Below are 17,181 nucleotides of genomic sequence, written 5' to 3'. Positions count from 1 at the left end.
GGAGCCAGCCTGTACACCATTGCCAAAATGCTGAGCCACATGCAGACAAGCATCTTCCTCACTGATGCTGGTAGTAGATACTGAACTAGAAAATGCTGACAATTTATAAAGCATTAAGAAGGTACAGTGTCACGGTACAAATGTATTGACATTACTGGAGTTTATATGACATGCCGAAAGTATATAGGTAGGTCCACATACCATCAAGGTTCTATGAATAAAATTTGTGTTTGCACAAAATCACTGCTGAACATTTCACAGCCAGTTATACTTTATAGCATCTTAGGTGTTTATGTAAAATGCAACATACGTCAGGAAACCTAATATTTAATATGGAGGTATAAAAACCAAGGAGGTCATAGGTTCCAAAAGTGATGGTCCATGGTCCATGTCAAATCAAACAAAAATCAGGGTGCACCAGTCAACAAGACCTGCATTTCTGCAAGCTACTCCTCCTTATTAAAGATTAGGGAAGCCACAGACTTAATTATAGAACTCTGTGGCCCACATGCTGGCCAATGCTGGTCTTCAATGTACATGAAAACAGTCAATTATATGTGGCTAAGTGTAGAACACAGCACATCCCGAAAGATTTCATAAACTGCATCATGAAATCTCAACACACAAGTTGACACTGCTTTCTCCCCTCCCCCCATCCTTTCGTGCTGCTTACCGCTCCTTAAGTTCACTGATTAAGTCCAGTTTCTTCATAACTACTTGGAGGGGAAGCAGCTCTTCATCTTTAAATGTTTTCTGTTAAGAGAAAAAAAACAGCAGAGGAAAATGGGCAGAGTCTTTTATTGCTTAACTGGAAAATAACAATTACTTTTAAAGTTGTCACAACAGTTGAGTGACAAAGCTCTTTATTACAGCTAACAAGGTAACACACAGTAGTGAGGGTTTGAGCAATAGCTGCACTTACCATCTGTGTGCCCACACTCAGTGCAAGGGAAACAATAAGGCGCCTCTGTTTTGTACTTGGCCCGTTGAGGGTATTCTCAGCCAATACCAGAGCAGAGAGCACATCCAGGCACTGCTCACTGTATTTTTTGTCGGAAATTACTCTTTTCTTGATGGGAGAAACAAAAATAGCAGCTCACGTTTCATATTCATGGAAAAGTTATCAAAGACCAAAAGCAGCAGCCTATTCTTTTATTTGAAAATCTGGGCACTTGTCACACCATTTCCAATAATGTTTTATAAATTAGGCTTTTTGAACCAAGCTAAATGAATCCAGATTACTTTCTCTCCCAAATTTAATTGGATTCTCTATTGTAAGTGCTGGTAAATATACATAACTTAGCACAGGCATAAGACAGGTATACAGTAAGCTGGCATTGTGCAAGCGTGCACATAGCTTTGCATGTACACATCACTTCTGTTGTGTACACCATCCCTAGTGTTCCTGTAGAAGCGCTTTCTTTCACTAGGAAGAAATTCAGCAATGCCCAACTTTATGGGCTGAAGCGCACATGTGAAGAAAGTCCCCAAGACAACCTGCACTTTTCTATGATATTGTGTAAGTGGAAAAACATAGCAAGGACCAACTGCCAAAGTGAGCTCCCAGTTCTGCTCTCACTGCAGTATGTGGAATTTTTTGCAATGGACTTCAATGGGAATGTGATCAGTGACTGGTTAGGAAGCTAAGCTCATATTTAGGAGTATGGATTTGTTTCAGAAGAGGTATGACTCCCTGCAAGATTTGGTGCAACAGGAGAGAATTCCTTCTCTGGTTATAAGGATATATGCTCAGCTTGAAACTCTTCCCCTTCTGTGCTGTCAGATGCTCCAGGAACATGCAGCAAAACAACTGCTGTGCTGCGGAATACACTAGGTACACCCTGACGCTGCATTAATTGGAAAAGCACATTAACAGATTAGCAGGTACCACAGAGGGCTTACAGTACATGACTTTATGCTGCTTACTGATATGAGCCTTTTGTTTACCTTTTAAAAAGGGAATTAAACAAACATCAATCGATTCATACAATGTGGGGAGTGGTAATCTCCTGGTATCTGTTTGACATACAAATCTTTTAGTGTGCTTGGATCATATTGCTATTTTTTAAGCTTGGAATTTATTTAAAGCTGTAAAAAACACTACAGAACAATTATCTGATCATATGGGTATTGCCCATTTTTAAAGCATGTGTAATTTTCATAGCAGCTTTATTGTTTCAGACAGGTTTGCTGGTTCTCTGTTCAACAGTGATACCCTTGAAATGTGTTCGATCTGTTTATTAAACTAAAACAAACATTTTCTATATACTCAAAATGTGATAGAGGAGATGCGCTAGATTACAGCTAAGTTTCTACTGCATATATTAAGTAAGAATCTGAAAAATATGCACATCTACTGTTTAAATATGTAATGTATTTAACACTGAGCAGAATTATGTGCACAAACAGGAGAAATGGAAAATCCAATAGCACCATTTACATCATGCATGTATCTTCCTTTGGAGTTCAGCTGCAAGAGAACATATATACTAGCATTTCACATCAGAGAGCTAAACTGAAATCCCGTTTTTCCCTTTGCCCACATAACGTAGTTCAGAAATCCAAGGACAGCAAGTGTTCCAAGTGAGGTGCATTAGTCCCACTTCTGGGGAAGCTTGCACAGCACCTGTGTACATTTTATATCAGACAACTGGCACTTCCATAAGCATTAAATTTTTCCTACCCTTTCCTTTCCAAGAAGTTTAACATTATACAGTAATCATTGAAAGTACTGAACATGTGAAGCCCTAAAACTGTAACAGTCAGCATGCTTATACATACCATCACAAATCACTTTAATAAAGTAATAAAGTAACAAAGAATAGGCAGGTTAAATGAACAAACAGCACCATGTGATTAACTAAAAAAATTAATTGCAATTAAAAAATTAATTGTGATTAATCGCAATTTTAATCATATTGTTAAACAATAGACTACCAATTGAAATTTATTACACATTTTGGATATTTTTCTACATTTTCATATACACTGTATTCTGAGTTGTAATTGAAATCCAAGTGTACACATTTTTATTACCAATATTTGCACTGTACAAATGACAAAAACAAAATAAATAGTATTTTTCAATTCACCTCATACAAATACTGTAGTGCAATCTCTGTTGTGAAAATGTAACTTCAAAAAGTATATTTTTATTTTGTTACATAACTGCATTCAAAAACAAAACAATGTAAAGTTTCAGCGCCTACAAGAAGCGGGCAGCATTATCTCCTGCAAATGTAAACAAACTTGTTTGTCTGCGCGATTGGCTGAACGAGAAGTAGGACTGAGTGGACTCGCAGGCTCTAAAATTTTACATTGTTTTATTTTTGAATGCAGGGTTTTTTGTACATAATTCTATATTTGTAAGTTCAACTTTCATGATAAAGAGATTGTACTACAGTATTTGTATTAGGTGAATTGAAAAATACTATTTTTTTTATAGCACAAATACTTGTAATAAAAAATAAATAAAAAGTGAGCATTGTACACTTTGTATTCTGTGTTGTAACTGAAATTAATATATTTGAAAATGTAGGAAACATCCAAAAATATTTAAATAAATGGTATTCTATTATTGTTTAACAGCGCGATTAATCGCAAATTAAATTTTTTAATCACTTGATAGCCCTAGTCACAGGAAATTATCAGAAGGCAGCCAAGATAAGAGGAGCAAGTGAATAGAAGAATGTAGAGAGAGAGTGTACCACTGGAGGAAGAAAGAGGAGCGACATAACAAGATTATCATCTTTGTTGCATCTCAGTACAGTGCCTAGAACAATGGGGTCCTCATTCTTGACTGGGGTTCTTAAATGCTATAATAATAATAGCAGCAATAGAAATCATAATAGACAGGGTGGAGCGAGACCACAGACAGTTTCAAATCAGGTGAATAATTTTGATTTGGAATGAGAGATTACATAAAACTATTGAGGGTGACGTAGGATTCCATACCTTGAAACTTGGATTACATACCTTGGCTACAGAAATAGAGTTAAGAGCCTGATGCTGGAGATGCTGAGTTATGTGAGTCACAGAATCTGCCACAACCATACTTCTTCTATAAAATGTATGTTCTATTGCCTGCAGTCAGTTCCAAAACACAGTGGTTCATATTAATTATAATTTGACAATCTAAGCAATTTCTTTCTATACTAACCACACCATCCACCTGACAATATAGGATTTCCCTTCACCACCCTTGTATTTTATATTAACTGGAGATGCTGAACATCCAAAACTTTTGCAAAAAATCAGGCCACTTATTAAGACATCCATATATGGTTTTCAGACTTTAACTAGAGGTAACCATTTCTCTTTAAAAATCTGAGCCCTGTGTGTTTTCTCTATTTCAGCTCAACTTTCAAAAGATACTCTTCAAAACAGTGAACATCTTTCCCTGCAAAAAAAAAATAGGATTGAGATAAAAAGCAAACTGTGGAGGTGTTTAGAAAATACATAAATATACTTTCCCTTTCTCTCCTCCATCCCATCCAATCTTTTAGAAGTCACTTTGACACATTTTATCACTCCGTTCTTTGAACGTGGTGTCTCACAGCAGCTGTCTGATGATACTCAGATGAAATCATAATGCCAATCCTATAACCTACCTTGAGAAGTTCCACAAGTCTGCATAATGCTTTCACTGAAGTTTTGGTCATTGGTTTTTGCATTGACATGTAGAGATTCATCGTGGTTTTAATGATGGTGCTAAGGCTGTAAGCATAAAGAAACCCCTAGAAACAAATTGGGGGGAAAAAAGAATCTCCAAAGTAATTCCAGACAAGTAAATATTCTCTATTGCTTTTATTACCATACAGAACATAAATTCCTGCCTTTTCGCTAGCCCTCCAGAGCATGCGCCACTCTCTCATAGACAGTCCAAGCTTGTATAGGTCACATGAAAATGGAAGTGAAGATCTGTCAGTTAGTTTGTAATTATGAAGCAGCAAAGGAATCTGCAAGTCATTAAGACAGCTAACTATAGCTTTAGAAACAATCAACACAATTAAATCACAAGCCAATGAAACAAGCATTCAGACATACTAATCACAGTTCAAGTTCACTGTAACCCAACTAGGGTAACCAGATGTCCCAATATTAGAGGCTGTGTCTTATATACGCAACTAGACTGCCCTGCCACCCCCACCCCCAAAAAAAGTGTACTGATTTTTCACATTTGCTATCTGGTCATGCTAAACCCAACCAAGAGAGGCATCAAGATGGAGAAACTGAACTTGGATGAGCAAAAACAGTTGCAAAGTCCCCAAGAGATAAGTGAAATCAGCAAGATATGAAGTCCTTGTAAAGCTCTACAACTTCTTTAAAAATCCAAATTTCATAATAAAAAATAAAGGAAGGGAAAACTGAAAAAAACCCAAAGAATATCATTAACATAGACATTAAAATGTGCCAAACTCTTTACACCAATTTAGGATACATCCAGAACAGCATCTAAGTATTCAAAACACAATTTTCAAATGGAATACAGCAAAAACTTGGAGAAATATAGCAAGTTAAAAGGTGAAACTTTCAATTTGGTATAGAGAAAAATATCACAGCATATTAAAAGTAACTAATCAAAATGAGAATAGATTCTCCCATTGGGATATCTTCAGATATTTATTTATTCTCATTTTAAGGAGAGTTTAAGTATAAAAAAATAAACTTTTCATGTATACTATGAGCCCAGAAGGAAAAAATTCAGTTGATACTGAAGCCGGGAACTAGCAGTATCCATCAACAAAGGTAGAAGTGAGGACAGAGTTGCTACAAATTAATGGGGAAGACACTAGTGTTGTGTGTCTATTGTACATTCTCTATTAAACTTGCATTTATATTCAGTTAATGTTTTGTCAGGAAGCTGCATACAAAATGTGCAAGACATAAATGCAGAAATCATGTACACATGCAGCAAAACTATGCACTCTTACCAGAAAAGAAAATTAACTGTATCAGATACTAAAGAGATTATCCCAAAACACTGTTGTTGAGTGCAACACAATTAGGCAATAGCCTGGAACTTGTCAGAAATAAGAATATGATAAATACAACTAAATTAGACCCCCCGTCCCCGCCGCAATGTAAGCATCTCAGCATTGACAGTATACTTGAGAAAGACTACTTGAACGGGAAATGGGAACTACCTTGGGAAATCACTGAAGCTTCATTGGAAAGATTCCAGCTTCAGCCCATGAAGATTCAGTCAGACATCATATTACTTTTTTCACTTCCCGGAAAGCCCCATTTCTACTATTCTATTCTATACCATTCTAGTTCCATTAAGAACTAGACTGGACGACACATTTGAGAACATATTGCAGGGAAAAACCCTGCATTTGCAAGGAAATGCCGAGACAATCACATAACTTCTATGATTCGTTTTCAATACTCACTAGCTTCCTTCTAATCACCCAGTCCCTAATGCAAAAAGCAGCACAAATACACTAATATAATTCAGCTAGCAGCATGGTAAGAAATAACCCACCTGTATAAAGACATTACATCTGTTAGAAAGGTCTTCAGAAAACTTATCCATCCGCTGTTCCTTAGACAAGATAGATTCCATTTTTGTCATCCATGAGCTCACAAAGACATAATATGACTGCATCTCTCTGGAGAAAAAAAAATAAGTTACTCATTCCAGAGAGCAGTTGAATGCCGTTTCCTCTTTTCCATACCAAGCATCGATGGCTAGTCCCTCTCAAGGAAAATGCATAGGAATATTCAGTCTCCAAATGCAATACTTTGCTCCCTTTGCAATGGGTACTAGAGTGCCTCAAACACAACCTTAAATGCTCCATAAGGTAAGTATTAGCCTGCATGTGACAAGTGGGGTAACTAAGAAACAGAAGTTAAGAGACTTGCACAAGCTCGAACAATGAATCCAAGGCAGAGTCAGAATTAAAACTTAGATCTCCTGGTATTTCAGTCCTCCAATTTTCTTAACAGAAGGCCATGTTGCATAAGATCTCATTGTTAATACCTTGAATGAATAGCCCACTAAATGCACTACATTTTTTTTTAAATTAAAGTAGTGAATAAATCTGCAAAAATAAACTCTGCAAAAAAAAAATTAAGTTATTTCAGGGTTAAAAGCTTTACCAAGTTTAAACCATAAAATAAAGATTCTATATCATCTGTTACCATATCAATGTCTGACTCAGTATTGTACAGTTTGTTTTAAATACTGTAGTTGTAGAGGATGGATATACTGATTACACTGGATATTATTAAAAAATCATTAAAAGTTAAGAACATAAGAATGGCTACACTGGGTCAGACCAATGGTCCAACTGGCCTGGTATCCTGTCTTCCAACAGTAGCCAGTGCCAGATGCTTCAGGGCAAATGATCAGAACAGGGCAATTATCAAATGACCTATCTCCTTTCATCCACTCCCAGCTTCTGGCAGTCAGAAGTTTAAGAACACCCAGAGCATGCGGCTGCATCTCTGATCGTCTTGGTTAATAGTCAATGATGGACATGTCCTCCATTATTTAGTTCTTTTTTGAGCCCAGTTCCACTTTTGGCCTTCACAACATCCACAGGCAAGGAGTTCCACAGGTTGACTGTGCATTGTATGAAGTACATCCTTACGTTTGTTTTAAACCTGCTGCCTATTAATTTCACTGGGTGACCGTGGTTTTTGCATTAAGTGAAGGATTAAGTAACACTTCCCCTATGTATCCAGTGGTGGTATAGCCATGTTGGTCCCAGGGTATTAGAGAAACAAGGTGGGTGAGGTAATATATTTTACTGGACCAACTTCGGTAGGGCAGAGACTCAAGCTTTTGAACTTACACAGAGCTCTTCTTCAGGTCTGGGAAATATACTCAGTGCATCACAACTGAGTGGACACCCTGAGTACGTTTCTCAGACCTGAAGAAGGGCTCTGTGTAAGCTCAAAAGCTCGTCTCTCTCACCAACTGCAGTGGGTCCAATAAAAAAAATATTACTTTCCCTATTCACTTTCTCCACGCCATTCATAATTTTATAGACCTCTATCATATTCCCCCCTTAATTATCTCTTTTGTAAACTGAACAGTCCCAGTCTTTTTAATCACTTCTCCTCATACAGAAGCTGTCCATACTCCTAATCAGTTTTGTCGCCCTTCTCCGTAACATTCCCAATATTAATATATCTTTTTTGAGATGGAGTGACCAGAACTGGACACCGCATTCAAGGTGTGAACGTACAGTGGATTTATAGAGTGGCATTATATTATCTAAGTCCTTTCCTAATAGTTCCTAAAATTCTGTTAACTTTTTTTTTGACTGGCGCTCACCATTGAGCAGATATTTTCAGAGAAGTATCCATAATCACTCAAAGATCTTTCTTGCGTAGTAACAGCTAATCTGGAGCCCATCATTTTGTATGTCTTATTGGAATTAATTTTTCCAAAGTGCATTACATTTTGCATTTATCAACATTGAATTTTACCTGCCATTTTGTTGCCCAGTCACCTAGTTTTGTGAGATCCCATTGCAACTCTTCACAGACAGCTTTGGACTTAACTATCGAGTCATTTTGTATTGTCTGAAAACTTTGCCACCTGTTTACCCCCTTTTCCAGCTCTTTTATGAATATGTTGTATAGCATTGGTCCCAGTACAGATCCTTGGGGGACCCTGCTATTTCACCTCTCTCCATTGGGAAAATTGACTGTTTATTCCTATACTTTGTTTCCTATCCTTTAACTAGTTATGGATCCACGAAGGGCCTTCCCTCCTATCCCATGACTGCTTAATTTGCTTAAGAGTGTTTGATGTGGGACCTTATAAAAGGCTTTCAGAAAGTCCAAGTACACTATTATCAAGTGGATCTCCCTGCCCACATGCTTGTTGAAACCCTCAAAAAATTCTAACAGACTGAGGCATGATTTCCCATTGTAAAAGGCACGTTGACTTTTCTCCAGTATATCATGTTCATCTATGTTCTTCTAAGTTTGTAAATGATAATAAGCAGTATCTCAAAAAGGTGCAGTCCTTTATAAAACCTACTTGGTAAGTAACTGAGCCTTCTGTTGTAGAAAATTCTCCCTTTGAGTTTTAATCGCATGATGGCTTCTCCTATCCAGAAGTTTGGCAGCAGCTGGCATTTTCTGGATCAGAAAGTTATCAGCAAACCAAATAATATTAGCAGTTAACGTGATGGCTGGCACCTAGAGCACCAAAAGAGGAGAAAAATTAAAATCAAACAAACAAATAAATTATTAGCAATTCCTAATAATTATATATAATTATGGTTGAATTAATGAAATTAATTCCAGTTACAAAAATCTAAAAATCAACATTATACCCCCCCACAAGCTCAGAATCTGTTTACTTGAACTATTTGTTATACGTCAGAAAGAATGCAAAACTTTAAAAGTATTAATCAACTATTCCTTGTATGCAGCACAAGTGCTATGTGGAAAAAAAAAAGTTCCTGCCCTGAAAAGCATATATTTACATCAATATGTAGAATTATTATTGTAAATGTTTCTCAGGTGTGTTATGCCATGCACTGCTCATGTGCTCATGTATTTTGAATGAGCTACAATAAATTCTACAGTAGCCAAGATTTTTCATTTTCCACTAATGCCAGGAAACGGTAACATCTTATGGCCAAAATGTTAAGGTACAAAGTCTTTCCTCAATCCCCTAATGTACTAGAAAAAATACACATACAGAAACCACAATAAAAAATATTTTCTCTCAAGAACATTAACTATCTTTAATAAAATCAAAACATTTCACTTTTGTAACTTAGCCAAGCTTGTAACCCAATCTAAAACCAGCAAGAGAGAAAATAAGTTAACTTATCCAAAATTAAGCTTTTAAAAAGTTAGAATAAAATTAAAGCTGATACATCAAATACTGATAGCAAAGAAATAGAGATGAGATAGATACAACCTCCTTTTGTACTCAGAATTATGTTTTACTCCTGAAAAACCTAACCATACTGCATTTTAATAAAAACTAAAATATATTTAATTTCATTTTGCTTTTAATATATTTTTAAAATTATTAAAGGAAACAGTAAAATCTTCACCTTTTTGCCAATGTCCAGTAACGATTTGTAAAATTTCTTGTCTACTGTCCGAAAAATCTGAAAATGCAGTACAAAGAGACCACAAATTCCTACGTACTTATCTCTCTGGTCAATTTCTGAGGGTTCACCTTGTATAAATACATACAGAAGAAAATATTTTTGAAATCTGTTTCTAGACAAACAATATAAAAACTTATACAAACAATGAAGTCTGCATGAAAAAAAGCACATCTTGAATTACCAAGTTTAGCTTCAACATTTGCAAAAATTGTGCGAATGCTATGTGCAAACTCTTCAGCAAAAGTGCTATTCTTCGAGACAGCCACTCCTCCATTGAGAGAGTCAAACTGTTGTTCTATACAGGCCTGAAAGAAAACAAGACTCATTTACAATGCTAAATCCATGAAGTCTGGGCATCCAATGAATATTGTTATTGCAAATAGGTTGTCTCATAACATGAATCTGTAAAGTCACAGCTTCAGTTTAAAACACAGCTGAAGTCAATGTTCAAATGTGTTTTGTCTGGTTCATTACACTGAATGAATTTTAGTATTAGGGGATAAGAATTTTTTTTTTAGCAAGAATGTGGGCTTTATGCTCTGTTATTGATTGGTTTTGCTTATGTAAGGCACTCACACAACTCAAGTTATGGGAGACTATATACATTTCCAGAATAAAATACATTACTAAAAAGCTCTTGGCTGATCAAGGATATTGCCTCATTTGTTTTTAGGATGTGAATCATGAAGCTGAAATGTTCAACAACAGGACAGACATGATATTGTAACCTTAGTAAGGAAAGAGCAAAAGTATGTTGGTGGATATATTGGAAAATATTTACTAGATTTATAATTTTGTTTTAATATTTTCTTCACGTTCTTTGTTCTGGTCAAGGAGGAAGAAAGCTGTCTTGCTTGCATAGCGGACAAATTCCCATTGAGCCATCCAAATTAAACATACAATAAAGTCTTTGTGTAAGTGTGACATCGGAGAGAATTAAAATGGAAAATTCTTCTTAGATAGCTGGCAATATGATTCCATGAAGAACCATTTCTCGCTGAATAAACTGAACTATGTTTGACAATAAATTGTACTTATAATTAGCATCTAGGAGGTTATTTGTAGGAGGAGAGGACTGAAATTAATTAGGATATAACAATTAGAAAAGACCTAAATGTAACATAACGTACGTTTATCTTGTTTCAATTTCAAATTTAAGTATTAAGGGCCAGATCCTCAGTATAGTGTATTTCAGCATAGTTCCACTGACACAATGCAGCTACACTGATTCCCACCATCTGAGCCCCTTTAATTTCCATATTTAAAGTTTACGAGAGATTTTACTTAAAACAAAGATCTCCATGCCAGCAGCCCACCCTACCCACCCAAACGAGGAATGAGAACTCAGCCGGATCGATGCCGTAAGTCTAGCCAACTGCCTGTTTAGGAGGTAAGGAAGGAACTTTTCCTCCAATTGGTGGAGGACCAGGGAGTTTTGTGCCTGGCTCGCAGCACCTGCAAGCCACAGTGGGTTAAGTAGGAACGTGCATGATACCTAACTGAGGTACTGGGTGGTGCTGTTTACTTGTTGCAACTTGAAGCTGGTTTCCAGTACAGATGAGAGAATACAATGAATGGTTCCCAGAGGTAACAGACCTGGGATTTTGGCCATGGGCCTTAGGCTCATGTGATAAGTGGAGACCTTGTGGTCTTCATGGTCCCCATCCTGCTGCACCTGAAAGGGGGAGGGTGCTTGGACTCAGAGCAGAATCGTGGGGGATAGACTCAAGAGTGTTACCCAGCATAATGGGTTATACAGTTAGAAGCCCTGTAACTCCCACACTGGAACCATTTAAATGCCTGGTATAGGAGAATGTAGGTGATGGGCAAGTAGCACCCCACACTTGTGTTCAAGTTTAATAAAAGTTGCAACCTCTCGCTTAATTCCATGATGTGTGTTTTCATTTTTCCACTGTGTCCACATCAATGAAATTCTTCTTACAAACCTGATTGCAGTATGGCATTTCTTACTCAGCAAAAAACTCCCAGTGACTACAACAGAAATGCAGGTCTTGGCTCTTTATTGGCACTGATCTGTGACTTCATAATTTACTGTTCAGTGCGCCAACTAGTTTGATCAACAAACAATTTTCCCTGTGCTCTGTCAATACCATAAATCTGGCTAAAACTTCAGTGTCACAAATGCAATCACTTTTCAGTAAGACAGATACCAGCAGGCTTGTACACAATATGTATTTAAAATGTATTTTCAAACACATTTCAGGTTTTTCTCCATGGCAAGAAATACTAGCTATGAACTTGTGCATTTCTGGGCAGAACAAGAAAGGTGCAATTACCTTTTAGCCACAAGTTATTTTGTCATATGTACAAGCCTGGTAATGATTAAGGGGTATGATTCATGTTTTAACAAATACTTTCAAAATCAGAAATATTGTAGCTGTAAGGAAAATATCTAAAGTTAAATCATATCCAGTTTAAAGAAAATCAAAGCACTTACAGAAGATCAATATCCTATCATACAACATTTTAGAAATTATGTCCCTAGGATACAGCTTCCCCACAATACCGTGGAATGTGTGTTAATCTAAATTTATTTACCTGGAATATCATCCCATCGAGTAACTGGCCTTCCAGTTTCAATAACAACTTCTCAAATGGCTTCAGTTTATCTTCCTGAATACCAAACTTTGAAGGGTTGTGATGGACAGATTTTAGTAGCCTTGAGAAAGAACATACACAATCCAATTAAAACAAAATAATACCGTTTGTATCACATCTTATACTTGTTTCAAGGAGTTCTCCATTCTAAGGGTATATCTACACTGCAGCGGAGTGTGCTTCCCAGCACAGGTAGGCAGACACGAGCTAGCTCTGCTCAAGCTAGTGTGCTACAAATTGCAGTGCAGCCCGGGGTTGCTTGGGCCAGCCACCTGAGTTCAAACCTGCCCCGACTCTCTGAGTATATACTTGGGTGACTAGCCTGAGCCGCCACCTATGCTACCCTGGCTGCACTGCTATTGTAAGGCTCCATTAAAGCTAGCATGTCTGCCTACCTGCACTGGGAAGCACACTCCCAGCCGCAGTATAGGTCATAGAATCATAGATTATTAGGGTTGGAAGGGACTTCTGAAGATCATCTAGTCCAATCCCCTGCTCAAAGCAGGACCAATCCCCAATTAAATCCCCAAATGGCCCCCTCAAGGATTGAACTCACAACCCTGGGTTTAGCAGGTCAATGCTCAAACCACTGAGCTATCTCTCCCTCCCTTAGATGTGTCCTAAGAGTCTAGAGTCACTAACACATAGATTGCAAACTGTGAGTTGTGACCCCAAATGGGGTCACACCATCAGCAGATGGGGTTCTGGGTCCAACAGGCCAGATTCAGCCTGTGAGACGATGCTGCCTGCCCCTAAACCTGTCCAGACCTGCTCCACAAATGCTGCACCAGGAAGTCACCCTTTTGATCTACAGAATGGCACCGTCTGCACAGCGCAAACTCACACGTACAGCATGTGCAGAGGGTGCTATTCTGTAGATCAAAACAGCTGCTTCCTGGTGCAGCATTTGTGGAGCAGGTCTGAACATATTGGCCGCGTGGAGGTGGCTGTGCAGATGCCAATTTGGCCATTTGCACCATCCGGCTGTGTAAGCACCCAGCTGAGGGACTTGAATGCAGAAGATCCTTATCAACAGCCTCATCAACAGAGCATCCTATCTGCTTGAGCTGATAAGAGCCTGTGGTAGCCTTTTCTGAGACGCAAATCTGCAGTGGCTTGTAAGCTCCTTAAGGCAGCGCTCATATCTTCTTTTATGCCACCCTGAGTACCCTGTTGGTATTCAAGGATAAAGAATTCTAGTAAGTCACTGTCTCCATGCTGCCCCAGTATCAGCATACAGGGCCTTCCTAAGTCGTGGCCTCATTTGTTTAACAGTGAATTCCTCTTTCTTATTTGTGATAAGAGGCACAATGCATTCATTTTTACACAGAGTAGCTGCTTCAACCTCCCACAGCAAGTCTAGTAATACAGTTATTAATGGAAAACAAGTGTCTGAGAAACCTGCTTGCAAATATAATGAGACTTTCTTTAATTACGGCTTCACCAGTGTTTTGGTCAAGAATGAAGAAAGGCCTTAATGCCTGCTGTGTCACACAGTGTTATCTAGTAAAGAGCATTAGAAAACATACTTAATGTGTGGATTCCTTGGTCACTGTGTTGCCTTGTTGCTGTCTGGAGTGGCAGGAAATAAGCCTCAAAACACGTTCATGTAGGCCCCCAGCACTAAGCTATCCCTAACAGAATCCGTGTCTGCCCTTCACAAGCTAATAATTTAAAGGTCACTGTGTCAGCAAAGGCAAATTGCAGAAGAACAATCCATCCCTATTGGAAGATTTCTATGATCTCAACTGATTTTGCACTACAGTAATATCGCACAGCACTTGATCCTGCAATCCTTACTCAAGCAAATATTTCTATGCAAGTCCACAGGACTACTCTCAAGTAAGGGTGACAGGATACTGTTCTTTTAGCCACAGTTCACACTTCCCTTTAAGATAAGATTTCTTATCAAATACATTCTCTCTCAAACATCAGCAGCCATTACCCTTCTACTCAAAGTTGTATCAGCAGCCCAAGTTAACAGGCTGAGTTTGTAGGAGTTTCGATCTGGCACTGTACATATTAACATGCGCCAGTAAGATGACAAAATGAAGACCCAACTCCACTCCCACTGAAGTCAGTGGCAACTCTCATTGACACAGGCTTAAGCCCTAGAAGTTTAGCAAATACCAGGGCTTTCAAACTCATTTTCTTTAGACCAAAATGTATCTACCTGTTTTTAATATTTACACTGTGGGAACATGTGCAAGGCTCCACTTGCATACCTTTTGTACATGGTCCAGTGGTCTTTCAGAGTAGCATGATTGTCAACTATTTCATCCAGCGTGAGTAAGACTGTAAGCAGCTCCCCTAGATGCTCATACATAGTCTGGAAAAGAAGTTCCAGTAGTTACTCAAAGGTTTCATGCAATGCAAACAGATTTTTTTTTAGTGGTTTTTTAGTGTTCTTTCACTACAGAGAAGGAATGTTACAGTTACCATGGAGGTGCCACTCAAACTAGCTGACCTGTCTTGACAATGAAGGTAGGATTCTCAAAAAGGATTTGTGACACAGAAGCACAAGTCCCATCCACTTTTGATCGAAGAAAGTTAGCATTTGCCATATCTGGATGTAATGAGCATTTCCACATAAGAAGAAGAAACAGTGACTAAACAAGTCTGTCCTGAGAGTAGGTTTCCAACACACACTGAAAATGATGCTTTAATTCATTTTAATCCTCTCACAAGAAAACTTAGAAATGTTTCAGATTTGTTTATAAAACTAAAAGAACTTTTTAAATCCTCTAAACCAATGCTGCTTTAAATCATCTCACCTGAAAATGAACTCCGGATGTCTCTATAATTTTAGGTGCATTCCTGCAGTAGAAAAGGAAACAAAACAATATCTTATTTTTCCATTATTAGCTAGAACTTATTTATTTTGCACATTTTAATTGTTGTTAGAGGTATCAGTCCCTTAAAGGTTTTTCTTGCACATTTTGCTTCCAGAAAGTCATTGTGGTAATTGTTATCAGTAATGAAAAATACAGTCCAACATATAATAAAAATGCATATTAAAAATTGGTTTTGACAACCAATGTAACAATATCTTAGAATCATAGAATATCAGGGTTGGAAGGGACCTCAGGAGGTAAATCTAGTCCCTGCTCAAAGCAGGACCAATCCTCAACTAAATCAGGTTGATAACATTTTCCAAATCATAATGAACCATTGGTTTGTTAAATTGTAGGTCTAGTCTGTTGCGCATGTGTATTAAGTCCCAGTGACATTAATAATTAGCATTTTTATAGTGTCTTTCATCCCAAAGGTCCCAAAACACTTTACAAACTTAACCAACTGATAAGCAAGCTAGACACCCAGCTTCACTTCATTCACCACTGAAACAGAGCAGCTGTGTAGAGATGCAAAGTACTGTGAAATGGCAGCCTTGGGTAGAAGAATACCAGAACTAATTAAAACAGCAGAGGAAACTTAGGCAAAAAGAATTAACCTATTTAGAATATGGCCAAAGCTCTAGCATTCACATCCCTAACTCTAAGACATCATGAGGTCTTTCAACGACCAAGTCCCATTCTTTTATTTTACATCCGATTTGTAAGATAACAGTTCCAGTAGTACAGTGGCCCCTACCACAGTAACATTGCATTGATTTAGTACCAACTCATTTATAGTACTGACTCACAATAGAAGTTATGCACATATCATGCAGGGTGCATGTCCCCTTCAATAGCATGTGTTGTATGCATACTTTTTTCAGACATTTTATAAACTGCATGATTTTTAAAAATTTTATAAACTGCAAAAATTCAGTCTAAATATGCTTCCCATATGACTTTAGCCTAGGAGTGTTGCTAGTACATTGAGAATAGATATACAAATTGGCTTGAGTTTCAGAGGTGTCAAGCACCCACAGCTCCCACTCACTTCAACTGGAGTTTCATGTCTGAAAACCATGCCCTTAATCTCTCAAATGATATATAAACTAAAACTGATAATACAAAAATGAGTAACTAAGACTAATTAGCAATCATAGCATCTCCACCTGAAAACATAAGCTCTAAATCTTACAGATGAAACCAAAGACAAAGTAAATACTCAAGACTCTCTGACGTAAGACACTGCCTCCCAAATACCTGACATCATTACTGTCAAATTGGCATATGAAGCCATAAAGCCTTACTCAAGACAATACCTATGATACTAATGTTTAAATAAAACTGATCAAGTTTGCTCAAGTACATATTATGATCACACATTTATAATATTAAAATTAAATAATGTGACCTAATATTTTTAAGCTTCTGAAGCTATTTGATTTTACCATTTCTTCAAAATGTTAGACTAGTATCTCCACAGCATCTCTCAGCTATCATAAGACATCTATTCCTTCTGTCAGTAGGGCAGGGACTAAGTCCAATAATTAGAGGCATAAAGATATAAAGGTCAGCCACATTAACATCAAGATTTGTTCCTTCTGAAAAGAGACAGCTCTCCTGAAATATGCCTT

The 17,181-nt window shown here is 37.6% G+C and overlaps 1 protein-coding gene across 5 annotated transcripts in view; it reads right to left on the bottom strand.

Moving 5' to 3' along the window:
* WASHC4 (WASH complex subunit 4) overlaps nt 1–17,181 on the bottom strand; it is a 57,717-nt gene that overhangs the window by 25,338 nt on the left and 15,198 nt on the right. For all 5 annotated transcript variants that reach the window (XM_030544798.1, XM_030544808.1, XM_030544817.1 and 2 more), the window contains 11 exons: nt 15,488–15,530; nt 14,939–15,042; nt 12,654–12,774; nt 10,276–10,399; nt 10,035–10,162; nt 9,002–9,162; nt 6,488–6,614; nt 4,611–4,736; nt 3,976–4,083; nt 923–1,069; nt 674–753 (listed from right to left, as the gene is read on the bottom strand). In XM_030544798.1, coding sequence (XP_030400658.1) covers nt 674–753; nt 923–1,069; nt 3,976–4,083; nt 4,611–4,736; nt 6,488–6,614; nt 9,002–9,162; nt 10,035–10,162; nt 10,276–10,399; nt 12,654–12,774; nt 14,939–15,042; nt 15,488–15,530 — 1,269 coding nt within the window. The remainder of the gene's footprint in view (nt 1–673; nt 754–922; nt 1,070–3,975; nt 4,084–4,610; nt 4,737–6,487; nt 6,615–9,001; nt 9,163–10,034; nt 10,163–10,275; nt 10,400–12,653; nt 12,775–14,938; nt 15,043–15,487; nt 15,531–17,181) is intronic.

Source organism: Gopherus evgoodei, chromosome 1 (genome assembly GCF_007399415.2).
Source record: "Gopherus evgoodei ecotype Sinaloan lineage chromosome 1, rGopEvg1_v1.p, whole genome shotgun sequence".
Classification (NCBI taxonomy): domain Eukaryota; kingdom Metazoa; phylum Chordata; order Testudines; family Testudinidae; genus Gopherus; species Gopherus evgoodei.
This window is presented reverse-complemented; position numbering and strand designations above follow the sequence as displayed.